The 25,678-nt window shown below is 55.5% G+C and overlaps 1 protein-coding gene across 3 annotated transcripts; it reads right to left on the reverse strand.

The window, feature by feature from the left end:
• SEMA4B (semaphorin 4B) lies at window positions 1-24,796 on the reverse strand. Of its 3 annotated transcripts, none has more exons than XM_027089136.1 (15): window positions 16,855-19,208; window positions 16,664-16,725; window positions 10,065-10,228; window positions 9,840-9,902; window positions 8,153-8,251; window positions 7,399-7,510; window positions 7,004-7,117; window positions 6,712-6,863; window positions 5,643-5,824; window positions 5,369-5,519; window positions 4,097-4,307; window positions 3,881-3,996; window positions 3,491-3,657; window positions 1,954-2,039; window positions 1-1,683 (listed from the first exon to the last, which is right to left on the reverse strand). In XM_027089136.1, the coding sequence occupies exons 6-15, from the start codon at window positions 7,505-7,507 to the stop codon at window positions 941-943; spliced, it is 2,031 nt and encodes a 676-aa protein (XP_026944937.1). In that variant the 5' UTR covers window positions 7,508-7,510; window positions 8,153-8,251; window positions 9,840-9,902; window positions 10,065-10,228; window positions 16,664-16,725; window positions 16,855-19,208; the 3' UTR covers window positions 1-940. The 3 variants fall into 3 exon arrangements, with proteins under 3 accessions (XP_026944937.1, XP_026944936.1, XP_026944935.1); XM_027089135.1 differs by having other exon boundaries at window positions 16,664-16,728; XM_027089134.1 differs by lacking the exons at window positions 16,664-16,725; window positions 16,855-19,208 and adding an exon at window positions 24,444-24,796.
• Between the last annotated feature and the right edge of the window lie 882 nt (window positions 24,797-25,678).

Below are 25,678 nucleotides of genomic sequence, written 5' to 3' on the forward strand. Positions count from 1 at the left end.
CATGATTCAATTTCAATTCTTTAGATTTTATTAAAAAAAAAAAGTAAAGTGCATTTTATTAAAAAGAATACAAAACCCACATAAACTCAGGGCCCCTGTGCTGGGCAGTATCAACATCCCTTAGAGTGGAGGCTGCAAGGTGTAGGGGTGAACTGGGGACTGGTTTTGAAGAGGAGGCCAGGGCAGGTGTGGGGAAAAGGGACACAGGTTTGCAGGCTGGGATGGAGGAAGGCAGGCAACAGTCTTCCTGGAATTCCGAGGGAAGGTGTACATTGTCATATACTCTCTCCTGGGCTCACACTGCCCTCTGTCTCTCTCATGTGGCCGCAGCCTGATACAGGCCGGAAAGGTCCAGGAGGTGGGTCTGAGCCCAGGGCGTCGTGAGGGCTCTGGTGCCAGTGTGGCCCTCCGGTCCCTGAGGTGACAGGATGATGGCTGCAACAACTTGGCCAGCCGGCGAGGCTGGACCCACTGGAGCCCGAGCTGGCCCCTGGCTCTGCCGTGAGAAGGGGCAGCCTGTGGCAGTAGGATAAGGCGGAAGGTGGAAGAGGCCAGTTGGTGTGGGATGTCCAACTCTGTCTCCAACAACCACTTTGGATGAGCCCTCCCAGTCTGGAGACTGGGCCGGCCGTGTGCATGGCATTCTGTGTTCTCTCACTGTTTTCTCTTGTTTCACATTTTCAACTGTTTTGAAACAAAGGGCTCAGTTTCATAAGGAGCACTGTTCTGCCCACCCGGGCAGGCCCCGATCTTCAGCCAGGCCCTGTGGGGCTGTGGCCATCTGGGGTGGAGGGGCCTTGTTGCTTGACACCAGGCAAGCTGGCTCCATCGCTCCCGAGGGCTGGGCACCGCGGCTGTGTTCCACGAGGAGCAGGGGTCCAGCCGATCCTCTCTGAGCACTCCTGGCCCCTAGAGGGAGGCTGCCTCTAGAAGTTTGCTCTCACACCACAGAGTCCCGGATTTCAGAGCCCAGGCGGACCCGGGGCCGGGGACACACCGGGGACACCTCCACGAAGCTGTCCTGGATACTGAGCGGCCTCTTCTCTGACTCTGTGAAGACCCGGGGCCCTGGGGAGCTGTCCGACAGAGCCTGGTAGCCTCGGTGGTCGAGTGGGGTATTAGGGGGGCCCACGCCATTGAGCGGCCGGGTCTCAGGTGGCAGTACCACTGGGTGCATCTTGGGGTGTACGCTGGCACACTCCCCCTGCTTCAGGAAGACTTTCATGCCACCCCGGTGCCGGTAGAGGAAGAATAAAATGAAGAGCACCATGGCGAACACGAACAGCGCGCACATCACTAGGAACTCGGTCCAGTAGGACTTCTCTGCACCCCAGCTGGCCCTGCCCCCGGCCGGCGCGCTCACCCGAGACGTGCTGATGATGACGGGCACGCTGCCACTCTGGTCTGCTCGGTCTGCCACTGCGTCCTCCACCACCTTTGGGCAGTAGCTGGCCTCCAGCTGCCGGAAGCCCTCCTCCAGTGACCAGCACTGGAACTCCCCCAGCTCCTGCTGCCTGCCCACCAGCAGCAGGTCCCCGGTGGACAGCACGCGGCAGGAGGCCGAGGCATTAATGGGGACCCCGTTGTGCAGCCAGAGCCGGGTTGCCAAGTTGGAGAGGAGGGGGCAGGCCAAAGTGTTCACTGTGTGGGGCTGGAACTGGACTGGCTCACAATGCTTCTCACCTGCAGGCAAAGGAGGCACAGTCCCGGGTAAAGGGGGGCTGATGTCCACGGTAGCCCCAGGCTCACCCACCTCCCTCTGCGCTATGGTCCTCCTGCTGTAACAACAACTCTGGGGACTTCGGGGACTGGGGGTCTCACTTTCCAGGGTCCTGCTTGCAGGGCCAAAGGGGTGAGGAAGTGAGGAAAGGCATTAACACACAGCAGTGGCTGCAGGAGCCTTCTAACCTTCTAGACCCCCCACATCTCCTCCACCCTGATGGGGCACCTTACCTCTTGGTACAAAACTCCGGGCCTTGGACGAGGAAGTGTTGCAGAGTTCCCTGGCATTGGCCCCCTCGATGTCCTGGATCCATGGCCTGAGGACCAAAGAAGAGTCTGGGATGGGCCAGGAACCCCCACAAGATCGCATCTGCCCACCCTCTGTGCAGCACATGCCCTCACGCAGCCCTGCAGGTGTGGGCCTGGGGAAGGGCTCAGGGACCACCAGGCCCAAAGCGGGGGTGAAAGGCAGGCGGCTTCCCTGGGTGGATTCCCCACCCCGCAGGGTTTGTGCCGGCATCTCCTCTGTCTACACAGTATTTACTTCAGTTAAAAGTTACTGTAGGGACTTCCCTGGTGGGCCAGTGGTAAAGAATCCACTTTCCAACACAGGGGATGTGAGTTCGATCCCTGTCGGGGAACTAAGATTCCACAGCCGCGCGGCAACTAAGCCCACGTGCTCTAGAGCCTGTGTGCCACAACTAGAGAAAAGCCCCTGTGCCGCAACGAAAGATCCTGTGTACTGCAACTGAGACCCGGTGCAGCCAAGTAAATAAATATTTAAAAAAAAAAAAAAGGTACTGTAATACTTCCCTGAATTACAAAAGCAGTTGAGTTGAGCTCTTAGAAAAAGTCTGGAAGGACAGCTCTATCTGTATGTATATACCTGTCTCTTTTAAAGCAATGCACATGCATTGATTTGTTTTTAGAAAACTGGAAAAAAAGCACAAAGGCTAAAAACATTATAAAAGTCACAATCAACCATCCAGCGAGAATGGCAGGCAGCATTTTTTTGAGCGTGCCTTCAGGTGTACATATGTATACGCATACACGGTGTTTTGAAATATAAAACTGGAACCGGGTATCCCCTTGAGTGAAGTATGTACACTACAAATAGGACAGATCCCATGTTTACTTAAAATATGTGTATTTTTGTTTATTTTACACATATGTAGAAAAATCTGGGGGGATATATATTAAAATCTCACTGTAAGTCTCTCTAGGTGGTAGGATTAGGGTAGTTTTAATTTTATTTATCTCTATTTTTTTCTATATGAAAATTTTAAATCTAAATAAGTGATTTTGAAAACAGTTTTTAATGGGTTGGTTGGTTTTTGGCCGCACCACTTGCAGGACCTGAGTTCCCCAATCAGGGATCGAACCTGTGACCACTGCAGTGGAAGCGCAGAGTCCTAACTACTGGACCGCCAGGGAATTCCCTTAATGGGACTGTAATGTAGCCCTTATTTTTTTGTTCCTTAACTATATTCACATGCCAATCGACATTCTCCTGCAAAGCTTTTCATAGCTCTGATATTTCATACTTTACCAAATCTTGTCTCTGCTTTACAGATGGGTAAGGCAAACATAATTTATCGTTTGAACTACAACACTTGATGAGAGTCAGAAGGGGAGCTGATTAATAATTATTCCCAGACAGTGGACACAAATGAGGCTGTGTGGTGATTCCACAGAGGGCCTAGGGAAGGCACTCGGAGGCCTAGTGCATAGGGTTGGACAAGTGGGTGGGGCCTTCAGGAGCTCTCACCTGGAGGCCATCGCAGGCCGGTAAAGGCTGACGTGCTTGCAGCTGGAGCCGCTCCAAGCGCAGTAGGGGTCCCGGGCCAGGAGGCAGTCCCCGCAGCTCTGGTACAGGCTGCAGTTGGCCACGGGCACCTGGACCACACCCGAGTGTGAGGCACCATACAGCAGTCCCTGCACAGGCACGGGGGATGAGAAGCAGGCACAGGCAGCCAGGGCCACCACCCAGAGCTGCACCCGGCTGGAGTGCACACAAAAGCCACCGACAGGGGGCCTCCTCTCATGCTCCCGGGCCCCCACATTCTGAGAGCTTATGCCAGAAGCCTGGATCTCTCCATCTGGCTGGGGCAGGGGTCGGGTACCCCAAGCACGCTGCCCGGACTCCTCCTCTGCTCACCCTGTCGGCATCCAGGAGCAGGTTCTGCACAGGCTGTCCTGATGAGAAGATCTGGAGCTCCTCGATGATATGCACCCCGGGGCCCACGCTCACCGCCTTGTGCAGCCAGCCGTCACCTGCAACATGGACAGCACTCAGGCCCTGCACAGAGCCTGAGGCCCATGTCCCAAAAGCTAGCCCCGTTGACTCTGAGCCTGCCCTACTGTGGGCACTCACTAGTGCCTAGGAAGAGGACGTCGTAGGTGCGCTGCAGGCCAGGGACGCGGTGGACAGCCACACGCTGGTAGCGGGCCTGGGGCTGCAGGAGTAACAGGCGGCTGCGGACCTGCCCATCCATCAGGAAGTGGTCCTTGAGGAAGTTCAGCACACGGTCGGGGAGCTGCAGGGACGAGCTGATCTTCCTTTCCCGGGTGCTGTTGGTGATGCACTGAAGGAGAAGGCGGTGGCTTGAGGCGAGTGGCACTCAGGGCAGCAAGCAGGATGTGGGTCCTGCAAATCCCACTGGGACTGCCGGCCCTATCTCCCCAGTGAACAGCAGGGGTACCTGCCCCGCCCTTGGAAGCCACAGCACAGCACTCCAGTTCTGCGAAGCCAGCGCACTGATCTACAGGCCTAAGGGCAAAGCCCAGGGTGTGGGGTGCCCAAGGGCCCCAGCTGCCAGGGTCTCCCCCTCTCTGCCCACCAACCATCTCTCCTTCCTGCCCACCCTTCCCCCACCCCCTTCCGCAAGCCTCAAGAAGCATGACCACACTTCCTGCTCCTGTAGCATCCTTTTGGCAGTGCTCTCTCAGGACGCCCTGGCTGACCAAGGCTTCCTAGTATAGGGGCATGAGGGTGCCTGCAATTAGTTTCCCATATTGCCAGGGGCACTTCCTGATTCTCTCTGCCCCAGGTCATTCTCTGTAAAAGCCCCAGGAATTAATACCCTGGAGTGACCCTCAACTGCACAGGAGTTGGTGACAAACACCCCAGTGGGACAATGCTGAGATGTGCTCCACGCAGCCTCCCAGGGCCCCAGGGAACGAGCTCCAGGTGCCCACAGCAGTAGCAGCTCAGTGACACACACTTTCTTAGCTCCGCCCCCTCCTCCCACAATCCTGTCCCCTCCTGCTTCTTCCTGGGATTACCTCCCCTAAAAACTGCTGGCACTCACATCCTTGTCTCAAGGTCTGCTTTGTGGGGAGCCCATGAGGCTGGAAGGAAAGAAGAAAGGACTATTTCCCCATGGCCTGTCACTCAATAAATAAATAAGGAGCTCATGGCAGAGCTGGGGAGAGGCACGTGCAGTCAGTGTCCTGATGGGGGACACCCCTGCCTGGCCTAAAGCAGGTTTGAAGCCACCCCGACATTCATGGTCACATCTAACTCAGAAAGACAAGCAGGCCTGGGCTTCGTCCCCACTTTCAAGGTGAGAAAACAAACTCAGAGAAAGCAAGTGATCCCAGCACAGTTGGGGACCCATCCTCCCAGCACAGGGGCAGCACTCACCGCACCGGGCCGGGGCGAAGGCACCAGGTGGGTCACGGTGTACCACTGCTGCGTCTCGCGGTTCACCTCCTTGTAGAGGCCATTGAAGGCCCTCTGCACGTCCTTCATGGTGAAGACACAGATGGCAGAACCTTCTGTGGTCCCCCTGTGCCTACCAAGGAAGTGGCCAGATTAGCCCAGCAGCCCTGGGGCTCACAATGAGGCCAGCGGGGCCCAATCCCGCCCCCAACTCATCCCCCCAACCCCGTTCCCAGCTAGGTCCTGGGGGCCCTACCACTGGGATGTGAAGACCCCGTAGAAGAGGGTGTCACCCCATTCCTGGGGGCTGGGGCTCAGCGTGAAGACGTCTTGCAGTACGTTGAACGGGAAGCCATCGTCAGGCCGCAAGCACAGCAGCTGGGCCTTCAGGAAGGACGTCCAGCGCTGCTGCAGGACCCGCTCGCCCCCCTCATCACCCTGGGAGAGGGAGAGAGGGTCAGGGCTTAGGCACGAGCAGGGGTGGGACACTTGGTGCTCCTCGCTGCCCCCTCCCCAACGGTGGCTGAGACAGACGCCAGGAAGAGCCAGACAGACCCAAAGCCAGGCCTGAGTCCATTTCACATCAAGAAGACTTGAGGTGGCAGCCGTCAGGTCCCCTCACCGGGAGGCTAGCTAAGTAAATGACAGCGCTTTCCTTACTGTGGGACACCAGGGAAAAGGACGAAGGGGAGTCTATCTACAAACGTGGAAAGATGTCACGATTCACCACTGAGCAAAAAGGGGAGCTAAAGAATCACATTACAGTGTAACTCTTGTTTGTACATGGTTTTAAATAATATAAATATGTATGTACTTACACATGTGCCAAAAAAAAAAATAGCAAGGAACACTCTAACTTCTTGTGGTAGGATGGTGGGATTATAACACCAATAGTCGACAACAAGTGGTTGCTCACCACATCTCTAAAAGCCCTACACAGATCGTTAACAACCCTGAGGGAGTTTTGTTATGATTTCCACTGAACAGAGAAGGAAACGAACTGATTTCTCAGTAAGGAAACTGCCCAAGATCACACGGCCTGCAGGGTTTGAACCCAGGCAGCCTGGCTCTAGAGTCTTTGCTCTTAATCACGATACCACGGTGCCTCTTATCTTGTAAGTGATTTTCGTGTGTACTTTTCTACGTTTTCATGTTTTTTAAAATAAATAAGGAAAAACAGAGACATTTTAACTGAAAAGGAGAGAGAGAAAAGCCAGTAGCCAAGCCGTTCCTCCTGGAGGACAGGAGAAGGCCACAGGTGCGGGGCCTTCTGGTTCTATACCCGAGGAGCCTTCGGGGTCTCTGGGATGGCCCGGCCTGCTCACCTTGCAGACACGGGCAATGCGGGACACAATGGTGTTCTCAAAGAACTCAAACTCCTGACCAGTCTCGCTGAAGAAGAAGTAGATCTTGTCATCGTCCCCTTGCAGGCTGCCCAGGCTCTCGGGAATGTAGGCTGAGGCCACAAACGCTGGGTCTGTGGGGGCCAGTGGGGAGCACAGAGTCAGCCCAGGGATCCCAGACAGGCGAGACTCTGTTCTCAGGCCCTGCTGGGTGGACAGGGCCCCCTCCCTGAGGCCCCGTGACAGCCCACTGGGTGGGGCAAGAGGACTTCACCTTGTAGCCAGTTGAGGGAGCTCTCAGTCTTGGTGGGGCGGAGGCTTTGGCTCCGTGAGATGGCTGGGTCATTCCCCTGGAAGCTGCTGACTGTTCCAGTGTACAGCTCGCCATCTGCCAAGAGGACATGCCCATGGGAATGAGCCCTCAGCACAGCCCCTTCCCGCTCAAGGCCCGGAGTGACACGAGTGCTGCCCTTCTTGTTTGAGGAGGACAGAGGAGGGAGTAGGAACTAAGAAAAGCCAACCCGAGGGCAGCCCAGGGTCGCCGCACCCGCTGGGAATCGGTGTGGCATGGACCCACCAGCTCAGACCTGGGGCCCACCCTGCTCCCCTGCCCACCCTCACGTGGAGCCTCAATGAGCCCATCCTGCCCCCCTGACCCCCAACACTCACCCACCACCAGGGCCGTGGACTTGAAATTGGGGTCAAAGGGACAACGGCCCTTGCCATCTTCCAGGAGGATGTTCCCCACCACGTCCTGTGCCAGGGTAAAGTTCTCCATGTTCTGCAGGGGAGCAGATGGGAGAGCTCAGGGGCACGCCAGGGAGTGAGCGGGCTCGGCGGGAGAATAGGGAGGTGTGCTGGAGAGAAGGGAGGGGTCTGACGGGCACCCCGGGCACAGTCCCAGCACCGTCTCACCAGGACCTGACGTGGTGGGCACTGTTGCCCCACGTAACAGAGAGGAGAGGAGGCTTAGAAACGCAATGTGAGCCAGGAAAGGGCAGCGACGATTTAAACTCAGGTATGTCTGACTCCAAAGCTGGTTGCTCCAAAGCCTCAAAATGCCACCCTTTACGAAGGTGTGCGTAAAGGGTATGCGTGTGTTGAGGAGGGTAGACAAGGTGGCCTGGCGGGAACTGAGTGAGAGCAGGGGAAAGAGCTGGAGGAAGCAAGAGGGCGTGACTGTGGGTCAGCCAGCACTTTTGTGCCTGGGGAATCCCACCCCCCGCCGCCCCCTGCAGGGCAACCTGGCCATCAGGGCTGGGGCTGGGCCTCAGGGCTCTCGGGGCCCACTGCTGTCAAGAAGCCTCCCCCTGGGCCCTGCCCTTTAGCAGGGGTCAGTGCTAGAGACCAGCTCCCTGGGGCACAAAGACAGGCAGTTCCCAGGCCAGCCGCAGGCGAGCCCGGGGTGAGGAGGGGCACTCACAACGTAGGTGCACACGGGGCTGAAGGCCGCGGTGCCACAGGTGAACAGGTGGCTGCTGTTGAGTGGCAGGAGGATCTTGATGTAGTTTTGACAGTCCCGCTGGAGGAGGGAGGAGGATGTCAGGCCCAAGCAAGCCACCAGGGGGCACCGCCGAGCCCTCCCCACGGGACGCAAGGCCAGGCCTGGGGGTGAGGCCTCTGCTCCCCAGTACTCAAATCCTGGAGTAAACGAGACTCCAGGAGCCTCGTGGGGCAAAGCAGATGGAGGACCACGGAGCGTGTGCACAGGAGGGGACCTTGGGCCTCACGTAGTTCCGTGATTGGGAAACTTCTCTTCAGTTTGGGGTGAAGGCACAGAATCCCTCCCTTTTGAGCTGTCTCGGCCCCACCTGGTGAGGCAGCTACGCCCAGAACAGGAGGAAACACGCAGCCCTGAATCCTGGGCCCCAGACTTGTGGATCGCCTCCGCGAGCGTGTCTAACAGCTCTAACAGTGTGTCTACTGAGCTTCTGATTGTTCCCCACAAAACTCTCTCCTCTGGGACCTGCCCCCTTGCACTGACGGCTACTCCGCCTTCTCAGCTCCTCAGGCCCAGAGCCTCATGGCCAGCTTCGACTCTCTGATACCCACCACCCCGGTCCTTCCATCAGGAAATCCTGGTGGCCCCATCTTCAAAATACTTCCGGGATCCGACCGTTCCTCACTCCCTTTATTGGTCCAACCCTGGTCCGGGCACCATCGCCTCTTGCCCCTCACTGGTCTCCCTCCCTCTGTCCTCGCCCCAACGAGGCCGCTCTCCACCGCCGCGGCCAGAGTGACCTTTTGCAAACGCACGCCAGACCATGTCACTGCCCTGCTCAGCCAGCCAGTGGTTCCCCACATACCTCACTCAGAGTGAAATCTACAGTCCTGTTCCTCCCCCATGTCAACTCCCTCACCTCATTTGAGCCAAGTAATCTCGGCTCAAATATCACTTTTTAAATGAAGTGTAACCTGACCACCTCTTAAACCTGACCTTCTTTTTCACAATGATATAATAACCAGTGTCTAAAAGCACCTGGGCACAGAGCAAGTGCTTAATACATTTCTGCTGAATAAAAGAAATCAGGGGTGGTCTGGACTTGAACCTGTGTGTTGACCCCAAGTCCGGTGCTCTTCTGCCTTCACCTTAACTGCCATCTGCTGCACTCAGGACCAGGAAGGCCTCTGGGAATGGTGGGGAGTCCTCCCAGAGAACCCCAGGCTGGCCTGGCTCCTACCCAGTGGTCTGGCCAAAACCAAGCCAGGATTATGTCAGACCTGCTACATTAGGCACCACCCTCAGAAGGAGACTCCCACCCCCACCCAATCACTGCTCATGCTGGAAGCTGATGTTTATTTGGCACTTATTATGTGCCAGGTGCCTTATACCTATTAGCTCATTGAATCCTCACGGTAAGTCCAGTGAGACAGGCATCATTATCCCCATTTTACCAAGGCTCAGAGAGGCAAATCTACTTACTTGTCCAATGTCACAGACACAGTAAGTGTAAGCTGAGACTCAAACCCAGGTCTGGCCATCTCAGAAGCCTATGCCCTTTCTACCACAGCTCGCTGCATCTGCTCCCACCTCCTGCCTCCATCCCGGGCCCAGATCTACCACCCTCCATCCCTCCTTCAGCCCAGGTCACCTCCAGGTGCTAGCTCACCTGTGGGTCCTTGCCCTTGAAGCTGCACTGCTGTTTCCTCTCTGCATCTGCGCTCCACGGCAGCTGGGGAATTACAAAGGGGAAGGCAAGTGTGCAAGCGGGAACGAAGGATATGCCCCTCTTTTCCTTCCTCCTTTCCCGTTTGCATCATCCTCGGACCCAGGAGTTCCATCTTCCCCACTGGCATCCTCCACCCAGGCTAGCCATCCCCGGGCATCATCTCACCTCCTGGTACCCCCCGCCTGGCAGGAAGCTGACGCTGCTGTTGAGTGCAAAGAGGGCCTCTCGAGCACCCACGTATAGAGTCCTGCCATCCCTGCTCAGCAGGAGGGCTGTATAGTTGGAGATGTGATCCACTTCAAATCTGAGCAGTGACCGCTTTTCAGAGCCTGGGGAGAGGACGATCGATGGACATTACCTGGGGGCCCCCCCTCCCATACCAACCTCTAGAATGCGCCGATCTGATTGAAGGTAGATCAGCAAAGCAGTGGGTGGCATGGGGCTGGGGACAAGGCGATCGGATTTAAGGGGAGCAGCATTCCCGAACCCTCAAACATTATGTACGAGACAAAGGCACAATGATGAACGTAAAAGAACATCAATTATAGCACCATTCACGTTAATGAAAAATTGAAACAACCTAAATGTCCAACCACAGGGGACTGGGTGAAAATAAACCCAAATACTTCCTTTGCTGGAATACTACGCAGCTGGTAAAATGCTATTGTATTAGAGACTCCAGACCAACAAGCAAACAGAGTTATGTAAAAAAGCATGGTCAAAATATGAAGCGAACTAAAATATGAAGTAATGGATTTTGAGCACCTGACGGAATATAAGGAAAGTATATTTAACATTCTCCTTTGAGTGGCGTTAGACCCAAAGAGAAGGACTTGTAAGTACAGCCCACTCCTGTGGGCTGATTTACAGAGGAATGCAAACATGGGGCGCTGGTCTTCAACTATACTGCCTCGCAGTCACTCATGGAAGATTTATGGTTATTAAACAGAATGTAAATGTTACATTGAATGTACAACAGACAGGCATTGTGATGCTGGGGGCCAGGGGAGTCAAGGAAAAAGTCGAGGCTCCATATCTTCCTCTGAGAGCAATGAGGGCCACAAGAGACTGTCCGTGGTTAGTGGAACAAGACACTGAGGCTTAAGTATATTATTTAATTTTATTTTTCCACCACCACCCTCCCCCCCCCCCCCCCCCCCCCCCCCGCCCGCCGCATGTGGGATCTTAGTTCCCTGACCAGGGATCGAACCTGCGCCCCCTGCAGTGGAAGATGGGAGTCTCAACCACTGGACCACCAGGGAAGTCCTTAAGTATCTTATTTTAAATTGCAAAGGTAGCCAAATACAGTGGCAGAAAATGTTTGCAGGAAGTGGGGAAGGGTGATGGAACTGATGGAAAGCTTTATTTTTCTCAGCAGCAAGTCAGTAAATCAGATAAGCCAAGAAATCGTGGGATAAGCATTTTACTTAAGTGGAGGAAACCACTGTATAACAAGAAGTCTAAATGATTAAAATTGCCCCTTTTACCCAGGCCTGGGGCTGGGGAAGACTGAGGCAGTTACTGCTTTTCACAATAAGTCCTTCTGTGCTTAAAAAAAAAAATTATGTGCATCTATCTTTAATATAAATTTCAAGTATCTTTCATTAAATGAAAATGAAGGTTATAAAAGAGTATGCATAGTTAGAGTCTATTTGTTTGTGGGAAAAATATAAACATAGAAAAAAATCCAGAAGGGTGAATCACAAAATGCTGGAAAGTGGTATCCCTGGTGGAATTATAGGTAATTTTTTTCGCTTTGCACTTGTTATCATTTTTGGATTCTACAGGTTATACTTGTGCAATGCTAAAGAAATAAATTAGAAGAAAAGGAAGAAGAAGACAAAAATAAACACACACATCTATCCACCACGATACTATCTGTGCTTTCAGTGACTAATGGATTTGGAGAGAAATTATTTTAAAAATTCAAAGCAGCTGATAAGAAAAGAAAAACAAGCAAAAAGCAGCCACCCTACCCAACCCCAGGCATCTCCTAACTGACCAGTGGATTGCAACCACGCAGACAAACAGCTTCACGAAGCTGAGGAAGCAAAAAATGCAACATGCCAACAAAGCAGCTGAGAAGACAGCTTCCTGTGTGTTTACATGGTGAGTGTTTTTACATACCCCCAGCCTGGTTCCACAAAGGGCAAGGAAACACAAAGAAAAGAAGGTAGTAAAATATAAACACTAAAATCAGGAGTGGAGGAAAAAACACATCTGAAGAAAACATCTAATCCAGAAACGAAGGACAGATTTCACATAAGCAGGTCATAAGGTCCTCACACAGCTACCAGAGATGGGCTCCACATTTAGTGCTGAGCCTCCCAGTGGTCAAAGAGAAAACGGAAATCAGGTTAACTTGTCCTCATTATTCAAGAGGAAGAACACATACCAGCCTTTCTGGAGAAGCCAAGCTTTTTACCTGGTTGCTAATGGTGAAGGAAGCCCTTCGGTAGGACTTCCTAGCACATATACTGGGACATCCCACCAGCAAACAGGAATGACGGAGTTTCCAAAGCTGTTCCCTTCCTGATGAGGGAGGGTAGTATCACAAGGTACCAGTGCAGGAACCTACAGGGAACCTGAAGCTAGGTGGCTTGTCACTCTAGAACCAGAGCCGAAACAGGGACTGCACTGGGAGTTCACAGGGCAAAGTCCAGCCTAATGTCCGGAACCTGAACTCTGTTACTGAAACCACATAGGGCAGCTGTGGTCTGGAGAAGTTAAGGCCTCTCTTTGAACACTTAAGTCCAGAATCACACTAGACTCCAGGTCTTTAGCCTCAAATTCCCAACTCCTCACCACTTCCTATCAGCGCTCTATATACTGGGAGGCCCAAGGAAAGTTTCCAGCACTAACCCCCTACTTTTCCCAACCAGAAAGTTTCCCAACACGTAATTGGGGCCCAGTTACGTTGCTTGTACTTTGTGCTGATGAGCTGGTCAGCCTTCTGGAACGAGCAACCTGACCATTTTGCATTCTGGTCCGGGAAGAACCGCCCCCCCCCGAAAGAGACCCCTCCCGTTGGCCACCACAGGAAGGTGTTGGGTAAACATGTTGCAGATATTAACTCCCTGGGTGCCCACGATGATCCTGTGAGGTAGGAACTGCTGCTATCTCCAGGTTACAAATGAAGAAACTGAAGCTCAGAGTCATTAAGCAACGTACACAAAGGCCGGCTCAGGAGGTCTCCTCCCTGGACTCCTGGTCCGCAAACTGCAAGATGCAGCAAAAGCACCTGGAAGATCTAAACTCCAGATCCACAACCTGCCCCTGGAGACTCTGACGCTGCTGGCTTGGGATGGAGCCTGAGAACATGCAATTTTATGAGCTCCCTGGGGATTCTGAAGTTGGAGGCCCAAGGAGCACACTTTGAGAAGCACCGTGTAGGTAGGTCCTTTGTAGAGCAGTGTGGACGTCATCTCACCGAACTGTAGTTTTCTCATATGCATCATGGGGATAATGAAAATAAAACCCCCAGCAGGCTCACAAGGAGTCAGTTAGACCAGGGCAAATGGCTACCGCAGTCCCTCCTCATCTTTTGCAGCCCTCCAGGCTCCTGACAGCAAGGCTGGCTCACATATGCCCATGCTTATCTGCCTACGGAGGAGGGGCATTTCTACCCAGGCAGGTCTCGTAAGTCTGGGCAGGAGGCTGCTCTTGGAATCTGTCCAGATACAGAAATGCCAAAGGTCAGAGATAAGCTTCAGTCCAGGTGGCAGCTCAGACTCACTCAGGCCTGGGGGGGTGGGGAGACTTGCCAAGGGTCATGCAGACAGAGCACAGCCAGGTTGGAGGGCCAGCCAGGGCGCCAGCTGCCCAGCCCTGGTCCAGCCCAGCTCTCCGAAGAAGCCAGCTGCTCAAGAGGCCCCCACACCTCCTCCTGTCACGCTGGGAGTCCAGTCAATGAAACAGCCAAGGGACAGAAAACGCCTGGGAGGAACGGGCGAGGGGCCCCTCACACCACGCACTCCCATCCTGGGGATGCTGCCTCTTCACCCCTCTGCCCTGAGTCTCTCAGACTCAAAGCCATGGTGTCCTGAAGGCCTGGCCCTCCACAATCCCTCTTGCCCTGTGGACTTCACCAGGGCCGGTCAGTGGGGATGGCTTACCACCTGGGAGTCTCAGTGCGACAGAGATTAGAAGCACAGAGACCTGGGTTCAAATCCTGCCTCTGTCACTTACTGTCCGTTTGCTACCAGGACAAGCCACTTAACATCTTGGAGCCTCAATTTCCTTATCTGTAAAATGAGGATAATACCACCTCGCCTCAGAGGATTGTTACAAAAAGAAATGAGATTATATATGTAAATAATAACATGCATAATAAGAACCCACATTTACTGGGAGCTTTACTCAAAACAACTTCGCACACGTTACCCCAGTGTTGGCACAGTATCTGGCACACGATCAACACTTGAGTGGATCAAAAACAAAACCAAAAAGCCCTGCAGGAAAATCCAGCCCAGCGAGAGCTGCCAGAGAAACAGGGTTGCTTTGAAGAGCTGGGCCTCCCTGTTCCTCATGGCTAACAAACTCGTCCTGGGCCATTCTAACCTAGGCCTGCGTCTGGTCACATGAGGGGCTCACAGCCAAGCAGAGAGCAACAGCTCAGACACGGGCCGGTGTCATGGGCCCATGTGGTGTGTGAGAGGTGGTCCCTGCTTGGCGGTGTTCTGAGTGGGGTTCCTGCCTCAGCTTGCCCGTGTGTGTGTTTGTGTGCGTGTACACCCTACCACAGGGCTTGTCCATGCTTGTGTGTTCGCTCTGGGGTACTATCTGCAGAGGCGACTAAAAGGAGGTGTTTGTGCACTCAGCTCGGTGAGTGCTGGCCCACCTCGGGGTCAGTCTTAGTGTCCACCCTGCTCTCTGTGTGGAAAGAGAGTATCTTGTGCGGTCTCCTGGGCTACCTGTGCTGCTCAGACATCCTCCACACCCTCTACCCAGCAGGCTAGTCCAGTGCAGAGAAAGCCGGGCTGTCTGAAGCTGTGGCCAGTTCTCCCAGGTGGGATGAAGCCGTCCCATCTAGCCTGGGCAGGCCCGAGCCAGTGGCTTCTCCAGGGCTCCAAGAAGGCAGGATGGCGGCAGGCCTGGGGCTGTCCCACCTCAAGGCCTTGAGCCCTCTCCACCCTGGGCCTCGCCCGCCCTCACCCTCGGAGAGGGTCAGAGCTACCTGCAGAGCCCCACTCCCACACCCTCAGGGCCTGGGCTCTCAGCAGGAAGTGATGCGGGAACAACTCAGCCCCCAGCCTCATCTAGAGATTCTCCCCTGGCCTGTGACTCAGCCGGAAGCGTGGAGCTCTCTGGGGTGAGATGCAAACACGGCTCAGCACCATCCCCGCCCCGGGCGGTCCCCACCCTGCCAACCAGGCGCTGCAGCAGGGCCGTGACTCAGAGCCCCGCCCCACCTTTCCCTCCACTGTGGCTCCGGGGGCACCCCAGCTGACGCTGACCTGGCCTTAACAGCCCGCCGCCCACAGGCCCCAGCAGGACTAGGCCAGAAGACACCAGCTTCCCTGCGGGGTCAGGGCCTGGAAGGTGCCCCCAGTGGGAACGGGGGTGGGGCATGGTGGGCAGCTAGCTGCCCCTCGGCTTGAATCACAAGGTCCCCAGAGAGGGGTCTGGGCCCTGGACAAATCCCTGAGAGCCTCCCAAGGCTCTGTTGGAGCACCTCTTCCCCAGGGAGTCACACAGGACCCTTGGACCCACTTGCGCCAGCAGAAGCACCACCTCCAGGACAGAAGCGCTGACTCAGCAGCAAACTAGGGCAAGGCAGCCATCCACCTGGATGCCGCCGACCTGTTTGCGCGTCCTCCTTCCCCACCGCCCAGTGTCAGGGCAGGGCGGCCAGACGGGCTGGAAGCGGCACGCCAAACTGCTGTCAACAGGCCAATGCCAGGGTAGAGACCCCAGCCAGGCAAGGGTCACTCTTGATAGGGGAAGGGGACTGTGTGCCACAAGTGCTCCCCATGGACTGAGGTAACCAAGAAAGAGGCAAGAAATCAAGGGAACCCAGCCTAGAAACGTCCTGTGTTCCTGGGGCATGCACGCTCGGGAAAGCCCGCTTCCCAGCTGGCTGCTGCTACCACCCCAGGTGAGCTGGCCAAGTGCTCCTGCCAGAATCACCCGGTGGCCCCCACCCCTCACAGACACTCCCCTTGTGTCCATCTGGACAACAGAGTCTTAACCCAGGACCTGTCATGAGCCGCCATCACCTTGGAAGCCTGACCCCCACCCGCCCCCCAAGGACTAAGGTCAGCTCCTCCGGCCCTCTGCCCCGGGGCTGGCCATCCCCTCTCTCCTGAAGCCTCTACCCCCATCTTCCTCCTCTCAGAGGCCCCCCTTTTCCAAGGAAACTGGGGCCATCAGGCATAAACAACCTCAACTTCCCATCCTCCATCTCCTCAGAAACTGAATCCTGTGTCATCAACCTCTGCCTCTCAAAGTATTTTATTTTCCCTCGATATCTATCCTAGAAATGTGTGTGCCTCCCTCCTCCCTTCTCAGCCAAACTCCTGAGGAGAAGAGCCACCCAGCGCCATCTCCGTCCCTTACCTCCCACTCACTCCCTGCCTGGGGATCAGGCCTGAACCAGGCCCATACTCGCCAGGGCCCAGGCATCGCCTCGCTGCCAAACCCCAGACGCCGAGGGGCACGGCCTGGCGGGGGTCCCCTCTCCTCTGGGGGTCTGCCACACTGGTCTCCTTCACACTCCCCCCAGGCCTCCATCCCTCCAGGAGCTGATGCGCTGTAGCACTTACTCAGCACTTTAACTGGGCTGGTGCACGTACTTCTGGCCAGGTTGTCAGGTAGGAATTACCATCTGCTTTTTTCGGGCGAGAGAACCGAGGCACACGTGAAATGACTTGCCCTCAGTTACCCAGTTAGGAAGAGCGGTGAAGCTGGGATTTGAACCTGGGTCACCAGCTCCAGAGTCTGTATTATTAATCACCTTCAGCCTCTCCAGGCCTCGCTCTTGAATGTTCTTGTTCACTGGGGTCGGCCCTTGGCCCTCGGGCCACACATCCATGCCCATCGCTTCAATGTCCTGGATGCTGGCAACCCCCAAACCTCTTCATCCTCCAGTATGCAGGTCGTCCTCCAGTATGCCAGACCCCACTATGCAGGAGGCCCTCCACGGGCACCGCCTCCACTGCCCACTTCCAGACCACTCCTCGGCTTGGGATCTTGCATCTTTGGGTGGCACAGCTCAGCGGGCTGGGAACCTGTGAGTCGCACTTTCTATCTCCCTCTCCCTCACCGTGGACATCTAATCCATGCTCAAAACCTGCCAAGACTCCCTCCTCAATACTGTTCAAATCTATTCCCCTCACCATCCCCGCTACCTTGGGCCTGAACCGGGCCACTGCCCTCTCTCACCCGAGCCACTGCAGCAGCCTCCCATCTGGCCCCTGCCCCCAGCCCAGGTGCTACAGAGGTCAGAGGGCTTTCTGGGGACTGTCACGGTCCCGTGTCCCTATGTCCCAGCCCCTGACTCGCCAGCCCTTGCCACATCCCCCTCCCATTTTAAAGGAGTGAACTTTGACTCAAGGTCCTATTTCTCCTTGCCAGTCTTTGCCCAGGCAGTCTCCCTGCCCAGAATGCTCTTCCTTTTGACTAACTCCTACTCATCCTTTGAGACTCAGCTCGGTATCACCTCCTCCAGGAGGCCTTCCTGAATCCCCAGCTGGGCGAGAGCCCCTTCCCTGTGCACCCATCATCTCCTGCTCACACCTCTCGCAGTGCACTGGCCACATTATTTGACAATGATGGGCCTCAGATGCCTGTCTCCCTCACCAAGTTTTGATCCTTGAGGATCAAAACTGTCTTATTATTTGCAGCCCATATTTGTATCATCTGGCCAGGGGAGTTCCAAGGAGTTGTTCAATAAACATTTGTTGATTGAATGAATGACTAAGAGTGTCCCAAGTCCCAATTCAGGGTGCTCTGGTCCAGGGACTGACACCAGATTCAAAGGGGGCAGTCCAGAGGTCCTGAAGCCTCACGATCGCGAGAGTGTGTCTGAGAAGCATGGCCCCTGCCCTGTCCCCTCCCCAGAGCTCAGTCCCGGAATCCCAGGGTCTAGATGGAAGTGTGACAGCTGAAAGTGCTGCAGGGAGACGGGAGAGGCCACAGGGACCGGAAAGGAGAGTCACAAGGTCTGTGTGTGAGTCCTGAGTATTATCACTGACCAGTTAGACAAGATACCTGCCATTTCTGGGAGGGAGCCCTCGCAGGGTTGCTGGGAAGACCAAATAAACACAGCATGTGGAAATGCCAAGCTTCCAGGGTTAGGGGGCCACCAACAATTAGGATTGGTCCTACCCATGCCGCCCACCCCACCCCCACTCCTCATCCTTGCTCTGAGTAAACCCCCAGCCCCTGACCACCTCGGAAGCCCACTTGTACAGGGAAGGGGACAAGGGCAGGTGGGGGTGGAGCCTCCTACAGGCAGGAGCCCCTCTGAAGGGGTAGCTGCTGCTTCCTCGCAGACCATTGCTACTCAATGCAATGAGGGCTAAGCCTCATCAGGTCTTCAGAAGAACTGGAAACCTGGATTTTTATAGAAAATTTCCTGAGTTTTAAACATTGGTTACTAATTAAAAATTTTCTAAAACACTTGGATGCCAAACAAAATATATCTCCATGCTGGCTCTGGCCTGTTGCTCCCCCGTTTGCAAACGTCTGTCTGCCCCAGTCTCTGGTGCACCGCGCTCCTGGCCAAGTCTGCCGGGTCTGCCCTATTTCCGACCATGGCTGTGCCATCAGGGCCTTAGCTGGATCCCTTGTCCCATCCAAGGAGTGACCTCAATAGATTTCTTTACCAGATGGAAATACATAACCTATCAATTATTCAAAGGCTGAGCTGGGTCATTTCACTGCTTTTGTACATTTCACAGGTGAAGCAGGAGCCAGATGTTCTCATGGAAAGAACGTGATTCTTGAGGCAGAGAGCTTGTGGTCTAAGGCTTTGCCCCGAAACTTCTAGCTGCACGGCCCTGACAATATGAGTTCTCTTCTCAGAGCCTCGGGTCCCTCATCTGTACGAGATGAAACAATAGCACCTCCATACCCCAGGCCAGCACCCAGCACACATTGGGTGCTCCTTCCCGGGTGGTTTTCTTCCCTCTTCCAGTTAACACCTCTCTCAGAGGATGGGCAAGGGGAGGCTAAGAGGGAGGCAGCAAGTCAGTTCACTTGGCCCCTCTTTAGAATTAAAGATACGGGGCTTCCCTGGTGGTGCAGCAGTTGGGAATCCACCTGCCAATGCAGGGGACACGGGTTTGAGCCCTGGTCCGGGAAGATCCCACATGCCGCAGAGCAACTAAGCCCATGAGCCACAACTGCTAAGCCCACGTGCCACAACTACTGAAGCCCGTACCCCTAGAGCCCATGCTCTGCAACAAGAGAAGCCACCGCAATGAGAAACCCGCGCACCACAACGAAAGAGTAGTGCCTGCTCACTACAACTAGAGAAAGCCTGCGCACAGCAATGAAGACCCAACACAGCCAAAAATAAATAAATAAATAAAATTTAAAAAAGAATTGAAGATAAAATGAGAGGTTTCTGTCTACTGTCTATTATCCCCACTGAAACCCCCTCACCTCAGGCCCCCCACCTCTCTGAACTCCACTAAGCTGTCAGGATGGGCTTCTCAGATGGACCCATGAGTGCAGACCAAACAAGTCCCACGGAGAACAGGTCAGGTCGCAGGCTTGCAAGGCAGAACTGTGTGACGTGGACAAGATACTTCTCTTCTCTGAACCTCAGCTACCTTAACTGTAAAATGGGGATAATTCCATCTACTATGTAAGTGGAAATAATATACTAAAAGCCTGGTGCCCACAGTAGCCCTATACCTGCTACCTTACCTTCTACCTTCTTCTAGGTGCTGGATGGTGGAACACAAACATAAGGACGCCAGCTGTGCCACCTAAGGGCTGGTTCCTGCCCCATAGTGGAGACGGTCACACAAGAGTGGTGGGTGGCTGAAGAGTGACCAGGGGGACCGCACAGGGCTCTACTTTCCATCCTGGACTCGGGGGAGCACTGCCAGGACAGGGAGGTTAGAATGCAAGGAAGAGGAGAGGCAGGGGGAGGGGCGGGGGTGCTGGCTAGGAAAAAGCAGCAGCAGGAGCTCCTGAGGTCAGGCCAGCCCAGACCATGAGAGTCTCACATACTCTCACTCCTCTTCCCCCTCGACCCACACGGAGGACCACATCAGAGGCCTCCGATCCTGAGCACCCAGGGATGGGGGAGTGGGGCCACAGGCCCTAAGAAAGGGGACAAAGGAAGGCGTGATGGACATGACCTGAGTCCAGCTTTTTCTCCAGGCCCCGTGCCATCCTCTCTGTCTCCCCTGTCTAGGAGAGGAACGTGCAGGTGTATCCAGCTATGCCCCAAAAGTTGTGCAAGCTCAGAGCTTTGCTGGGCTGGCACACAGGCATTTCAACACCCAGCGACATGTGGGTTATGAAGAGGGCAGAGTGGAGGCAACCAGGGACATGGAGGAGGCAGAGGTGCGGTCCAGCCCCAGGCAGAGGAGGTTCTCGGGGCAGAGGAGGACTTTGAAAGAGCTGAACCAGGAGCACCTGAAAAGTGGACTAAATTAAGCAGGACCCCTGACGATGGCCTCCAGTCAGCCCTCGGGCGACTTGCTTGGTCTCCTACCCCAGGTTAGGGGGTGGGGTCTGCACCACTTCATTCCCTGGCCAGAAGGTCTTAGCACCTAGCAGAGGGCCTGTATACAGCCAGCACTCACCAGTATCTACCCAATTGATGCAAATAACCTCACCCAGCAAGGCGGGCAGGGAATTTCCACCACAAAGAAGAGTAGCCACTACCTTTTACTGGGGACGTAGCACCCGGGCCAAACACTTTACACACATTATTTCACGTAATCCTCTCAGGACCAAGAGATGGATCCTGCTATTACTCCCAATGTGAAAATGGGCTTGGAGGAGGTGGGCACTTGCCCCAGGTTGTGCGGTGAGCCGTCTGTTAGCACCACGGTTACAGCTCTGCGCTGAAGGGCCATGAAGATGCCAGCCCACGGGACAGAGCTGAAGACAAATGCTCATGTCAAGCTGAGGCCACATCAAGGAGGGAGGCCGGTAACCAGCCAGGAAAAGACTTCGAAATTGGCTTGCATGGGGCTTCTCAGGGCAGCCATGACCCTGGGTGCCCGCTCCAGGTCAGAGGACAAGCAGCTGATTCAGGCCAAGGCGCTCTTCTCTCTGCTCAATGGGGTTTTGTTGACTGCGGTTTGCAGGCCCAGGGATTTATATTCAGTCTAGTTTGGAAACACTGTGTACAGAGTCTTCCAGCCAGGCACTTCTGGGGCAGGGGGTAATTAGTAACTCCTTTTAATTGCCCAAATAAGGGGATCCGACATGACTATCATGAGCACAGCAGCAGGCTGTCTGGTTTCCGCCCGCACGGCCAGGCTGGAAGGCACGGCATGCCCAGGCCCACTGCTTCCACTCCGCGTCTCTCCTGCTCCTGACCACTGCAAGGCCTCTGTCCTCACTGCACAGTCTCCGATGCAACAGAACCAAAATTCCACATGCTTCTTTGAAGCGCCCCTTTCACAGAGACAAGAAACCTCCTCTTAAGGCCACTGCTTGCCTAGCTGACCCTGGAGCCCCCAGTCCTCCTCCCACTCCTGTCCACTGGGTGAGACCACAAGTGGGGCACCCCCTCCTCATGGCCCCAGGAATCTGCTGCTGATCAACAGTAATGAGGGTTCCACACGAAGGACCTCAGATGCAAACCGGATGCTCTACTTCCAAGGATTTTGTTTTAAACCACAGACACAGGCCATTCTCCCTAGGCATCCGGGCCCCTGGAGAGCCTGGGTGGGAATTCAGTACAGGAGGGCAGGTGGCAGGAAGCGGGGTGTGTTCTCCGTTCCATGCCTCTCTCCCTGTTCTGTGAGGGAGAGGCCTGGGGCTTCAAGCCCAGCATCCCATGGTCACCATGGGCTTGCCCGGTATGGGCACACTGCCAGGAACATCTGATGAGCCCCCAGGGATGAGGTAGGAAACCGCCTCAGGCCATGCTCAGAGGGTGTGCCTGCTCAGTCACCGGGGATCCCCCTCTGCGGCTCCCAGCCGGCTGGGAGGACCTGCATGTAGATGGGATGGGGGCAGCGGGGATCAAGGTCCTGGAGGGAGGCCAGGGAGGCGAGCACTCTGGGTGCAGCGCAGTGCAGCTCAGCAAAGTGTGGATACATGCTCACGAGTTCAGGGGCTGGGGTGCTGCTAAACGATGCCAGGGCTTTGGTGGAACTAGAAAAAGAAGTCCCCTCTGGGTAGTCCCAGCCTCAAGAAGAGAGCGGAAGGTCTTTTTCTCTAGGCTCCACAGCTTGGAAAGCAGAGTATAAACTGCATTTCAGGCCCTCCACCCCTCAACTGGGCACCTCTGTGCCATAAACTAAATGTGTGCATCTGTGGGTTCTCACAGGTGAGCCTGAGTGTCTTAGTCTTTTGGGGGGTTAGGATTTTAACATATGAATTTTGGGGGTACACAGACATCCAGACCATAGCACCACCTGACCTGTGCAAGGGGTGCTAGTGTGTGACAGTAGCCTGTACTACGGCCAGGCCATGGTGCTGAATACGTGGAAGTGGGCCAGGTTTCAGGGCAGTGGGTAGTAATGACCAAGTGTTCTAGCTGCTCTCAGGAAGCAGGTCCTCTCAGTTCCTCCGCACAGCTCCCCCTTCTGTCTTTCATTCATACTATGAGTGGTCCCCAGCCAGCTTCAGAGTTGGACACAATACCTGCTACAGTTGACATGGCCCCGTGAACCAGTCCAGCTTTCCCAGGGCCAGAAGTAGAGTCCATCAGAGCCTTTGTTCCTCCCTCACCTCACCTTCTTGCAGAGCTGAGAGGGTCTAAGGGCAAAGGGAGTGGTGGCCACAACAGAAAGAGTAGCGAGGCAGCAGGCCTGGGTCTGGATACACCTGTTATCTTCACTTACCCAGCTGGAGCACCCAAGGGGCTGTGGTCAAACTAACAAACCCCAGCTCTGGGCAGGATATGCCAAAATGAAGCCTGTGCTTAACACATAGCAATGATGATAGTTAACACTTATTAAGCGGGTTCTACGTATCAAGCCCTGCCCTAAGCACTTTTCAAACAGAAAATGATTTAACCTTCACAACTTTGAGGTGGGTGCCATCATTATCCCTATTTTACAGATGAGGAAATCAAGGCCCAGAGAGGTTAAGTAGCTTGCTCAAGGTCACAGGGTTACCTAGTGGCTGAGGCAGGATTTGAACCCAGGCCATCTTCTCAGTATTATCCTGCAATATTTCAGGTAGGGATTTCCCTAGTGGCCCTGACTTAATTTAAGTACTGATTCTGCTACTCCTTCCTTTTGTAAATGAAATGCTTTTAGAAGTGGGATGCTGTAAAGAGAAGGAAGGCTGGTACAATTTTAGTCTGTAAACACTAATTTATACATCCTTTATTCTAATTCATTCAGTGTGACAACCAAGTTAAAGGGCTTGGAGAAACATTATTGGGCATCTATATATGTTGCCTAGTAATACACCTGGTTTCATGAAATCTCTAAGATAGCCTTGCAAAATACCTATGACAGTGCCCATTTTACAGATGAGGAAACTAGGGCACAGGGAAAAGGGGCTCACTTGCCCAGTAGCAGAAATGGGACTGGAATCCAGGTCCCTCTGATTTCAAAGACTTGGAAAAGCAACGAGATGAAAGTGGCGGGGGTGGGGGGGTTGGTAAGGAGAGGGGAGAGTGGAGGGCTGGAAGGGAGGGGGCCAGAGAAGCAGACGTGAGCACCAGGCGAGGGACGTGGCCAATGAGGATGGTACTCCAGGGTGACTCTGAGAAGCAGTCCTTCCCAGGGCCTGGAAGTCTCGGAGCCCAGAGCTGCCCCCATCCCTAGTATGGTCGCTCCCAGGCCCTGGGGGGATCCCACCAAGCCTGCGCGGTGGGGGCGGGCTGCGCTGGCCCACCAGGATGAAGAGGCGGAGGGAGAATGGGGCACCCGCCCCGCCGCGGTTCCCGAGTCCTGCTGCGACTTGCTGTAATACCAGACCCCAGTGTTTATGGGACGGCAACCAAGGCCCCCTCCACTCCGCGCCGCCCTCGGGGGCGGGGGTGGGGGCACCGCGGCTGGCTCTGGTCAGCATCAAAGACAAGCAGATGGGCAGGCGGACCAGCGGGCAGCCAGCACCGGGGGTGGGGAACGAGGGGGGGCGCCACCGCCGAAAGGGCGCCCTACCAAGGGGCGAGCCGGGGCGACAGAGCGGGCGAGAGATCCCCTCCCTGTCCATTAAAAAGAATGGAAGAAAGGGGCCCGCGGCCCCACAGCTCCCCTCTCCTCTCCCTCCTTCCCAGGAGCGTTCTGAAAGGAGGAGGGGTCCTAATGGACCCCAAGCCTCCGACAGACCCCCTCCCTCCCTCCCTCCTTTGTCACCACAACCTCCGCGCGAGGCACCTCTCCGGCCGCCTCCCCTCCCCCAGACCCCAGCCCGCGTCCCCCGCGGGGTCGCCCCAGCACTCACCCAGAGGCAGACTGATCCGAGGGGCGAGCGCCCGAATCGGAGACGGCGGTAGCAGTAGCAGTAGCATCAGCAGCAGCAAAGGCGGCGGCGGCCGGCTCCCCCGGCCCATCGCGGCGCGCGGGACTCGGACAGCGAGGAGCGACTGCGTCCTCCGGGCTCCGGCTCAGGTGGCTCTATAGGACTCGCGGGCGGCGGCCCCACCGCGAAGTCCGGCCGGGAGTCGGTCGCCGGGCCCCCGCCTCCGGACCTGGGGGCTGGAACCGGGTGGGAAATGGGGTCACGTGGGCTGCTGCGAACCCTGGCCCCTCCGCCCCCAGCTGCTCCGCGGTCTTCCACTAGCTCCGTTCGGTCGAAGCTCGCCCGCGAGTGCGGGAGGGAGGGGCTGAAGGAGGAAGTTGGGCGGTTAGTCCAGCCTCTCCCTGCTCAGCTCGTGCCCGACCCACCCCTTCCCCCTTCCTCCTTCCTGGGCGCTGGAGGCTCAAGGGGCGCCAGCTGGGTGCACCTAGCTTGGTGCGCGTCCGGAGGGGGCCAAGCCCGGGGATCAGTACCAGCCGAGTCCGCGGGAGCGCGGGGGCACGGAGGAAAGCAGACCCCTAGTTCCCCGCCCCCACCTCTCAGACCCTCCCACAGCCGCCCCGGCCCCTTCCGGCTCCTCTAGGACCCTCAGCGCGTTCGTTTGGGAAAACGTTTGGGTCTCTACACTGCGCTCCCGTGTCTTCTCCCTTTATCCCTGCCGCCCCCCCCCACGTCCCCCCGTAATGCTCCTGGCACCCACTGTCCGTAACCAAATGAACTCCGCCGAGCTGGTAGACTCCGGGGCTAGTTGCTTCTGCACCTAATTTCTGCAGGGGTCATTCCACCTTAGGTCTTGAGTGTTCACTTAGAGGCTTAACACTTAATCTAGGTACCCTGCGGGGTCATCCACGCTTGGAATTCTGTCCGCACGAAGCCAAACCTCGGATGGGGGATCCGGGCAAGATTAGCTTAAGTGGGATAATAGGACTTAATGTACTGCCAAGGAGGTGGACCTTCTCCACAACCTGCACGTAGCCTGGCAGGGGAAAGTACTCCCTAAGGCTGGAATTCCAGAGGCACCCACCCTCAATCCTCCTGCAGTGTGAATACCCAGGGGTGGAGTTCAGTCGTGCTGAGACCAGGGGTTTCAAACTGCAGACTGGATCCCTTAGTGGATCCTGAAGTCAATTTAGTGGATCCCTATCAGCATTAAAAAAGAA

The sequence above is a fragment of the Aethalodelphis obliquidens genome, unplaced genomic scaffold (assembly GCF_003676395.1).
Source record: "Aethalodelphis obliquidens isolate GAN/ISIS:26980383/991018 unplaced genomic scaffold, ASM367639v1 scaffold65, whole genome shotgun sequence".
NCBI lineage: Eukaryota > Metazoa > Chordata > Mammalia > Artiodactyla > Delphinidae > Aethalodelphis > Aethalodelphis obliquidens.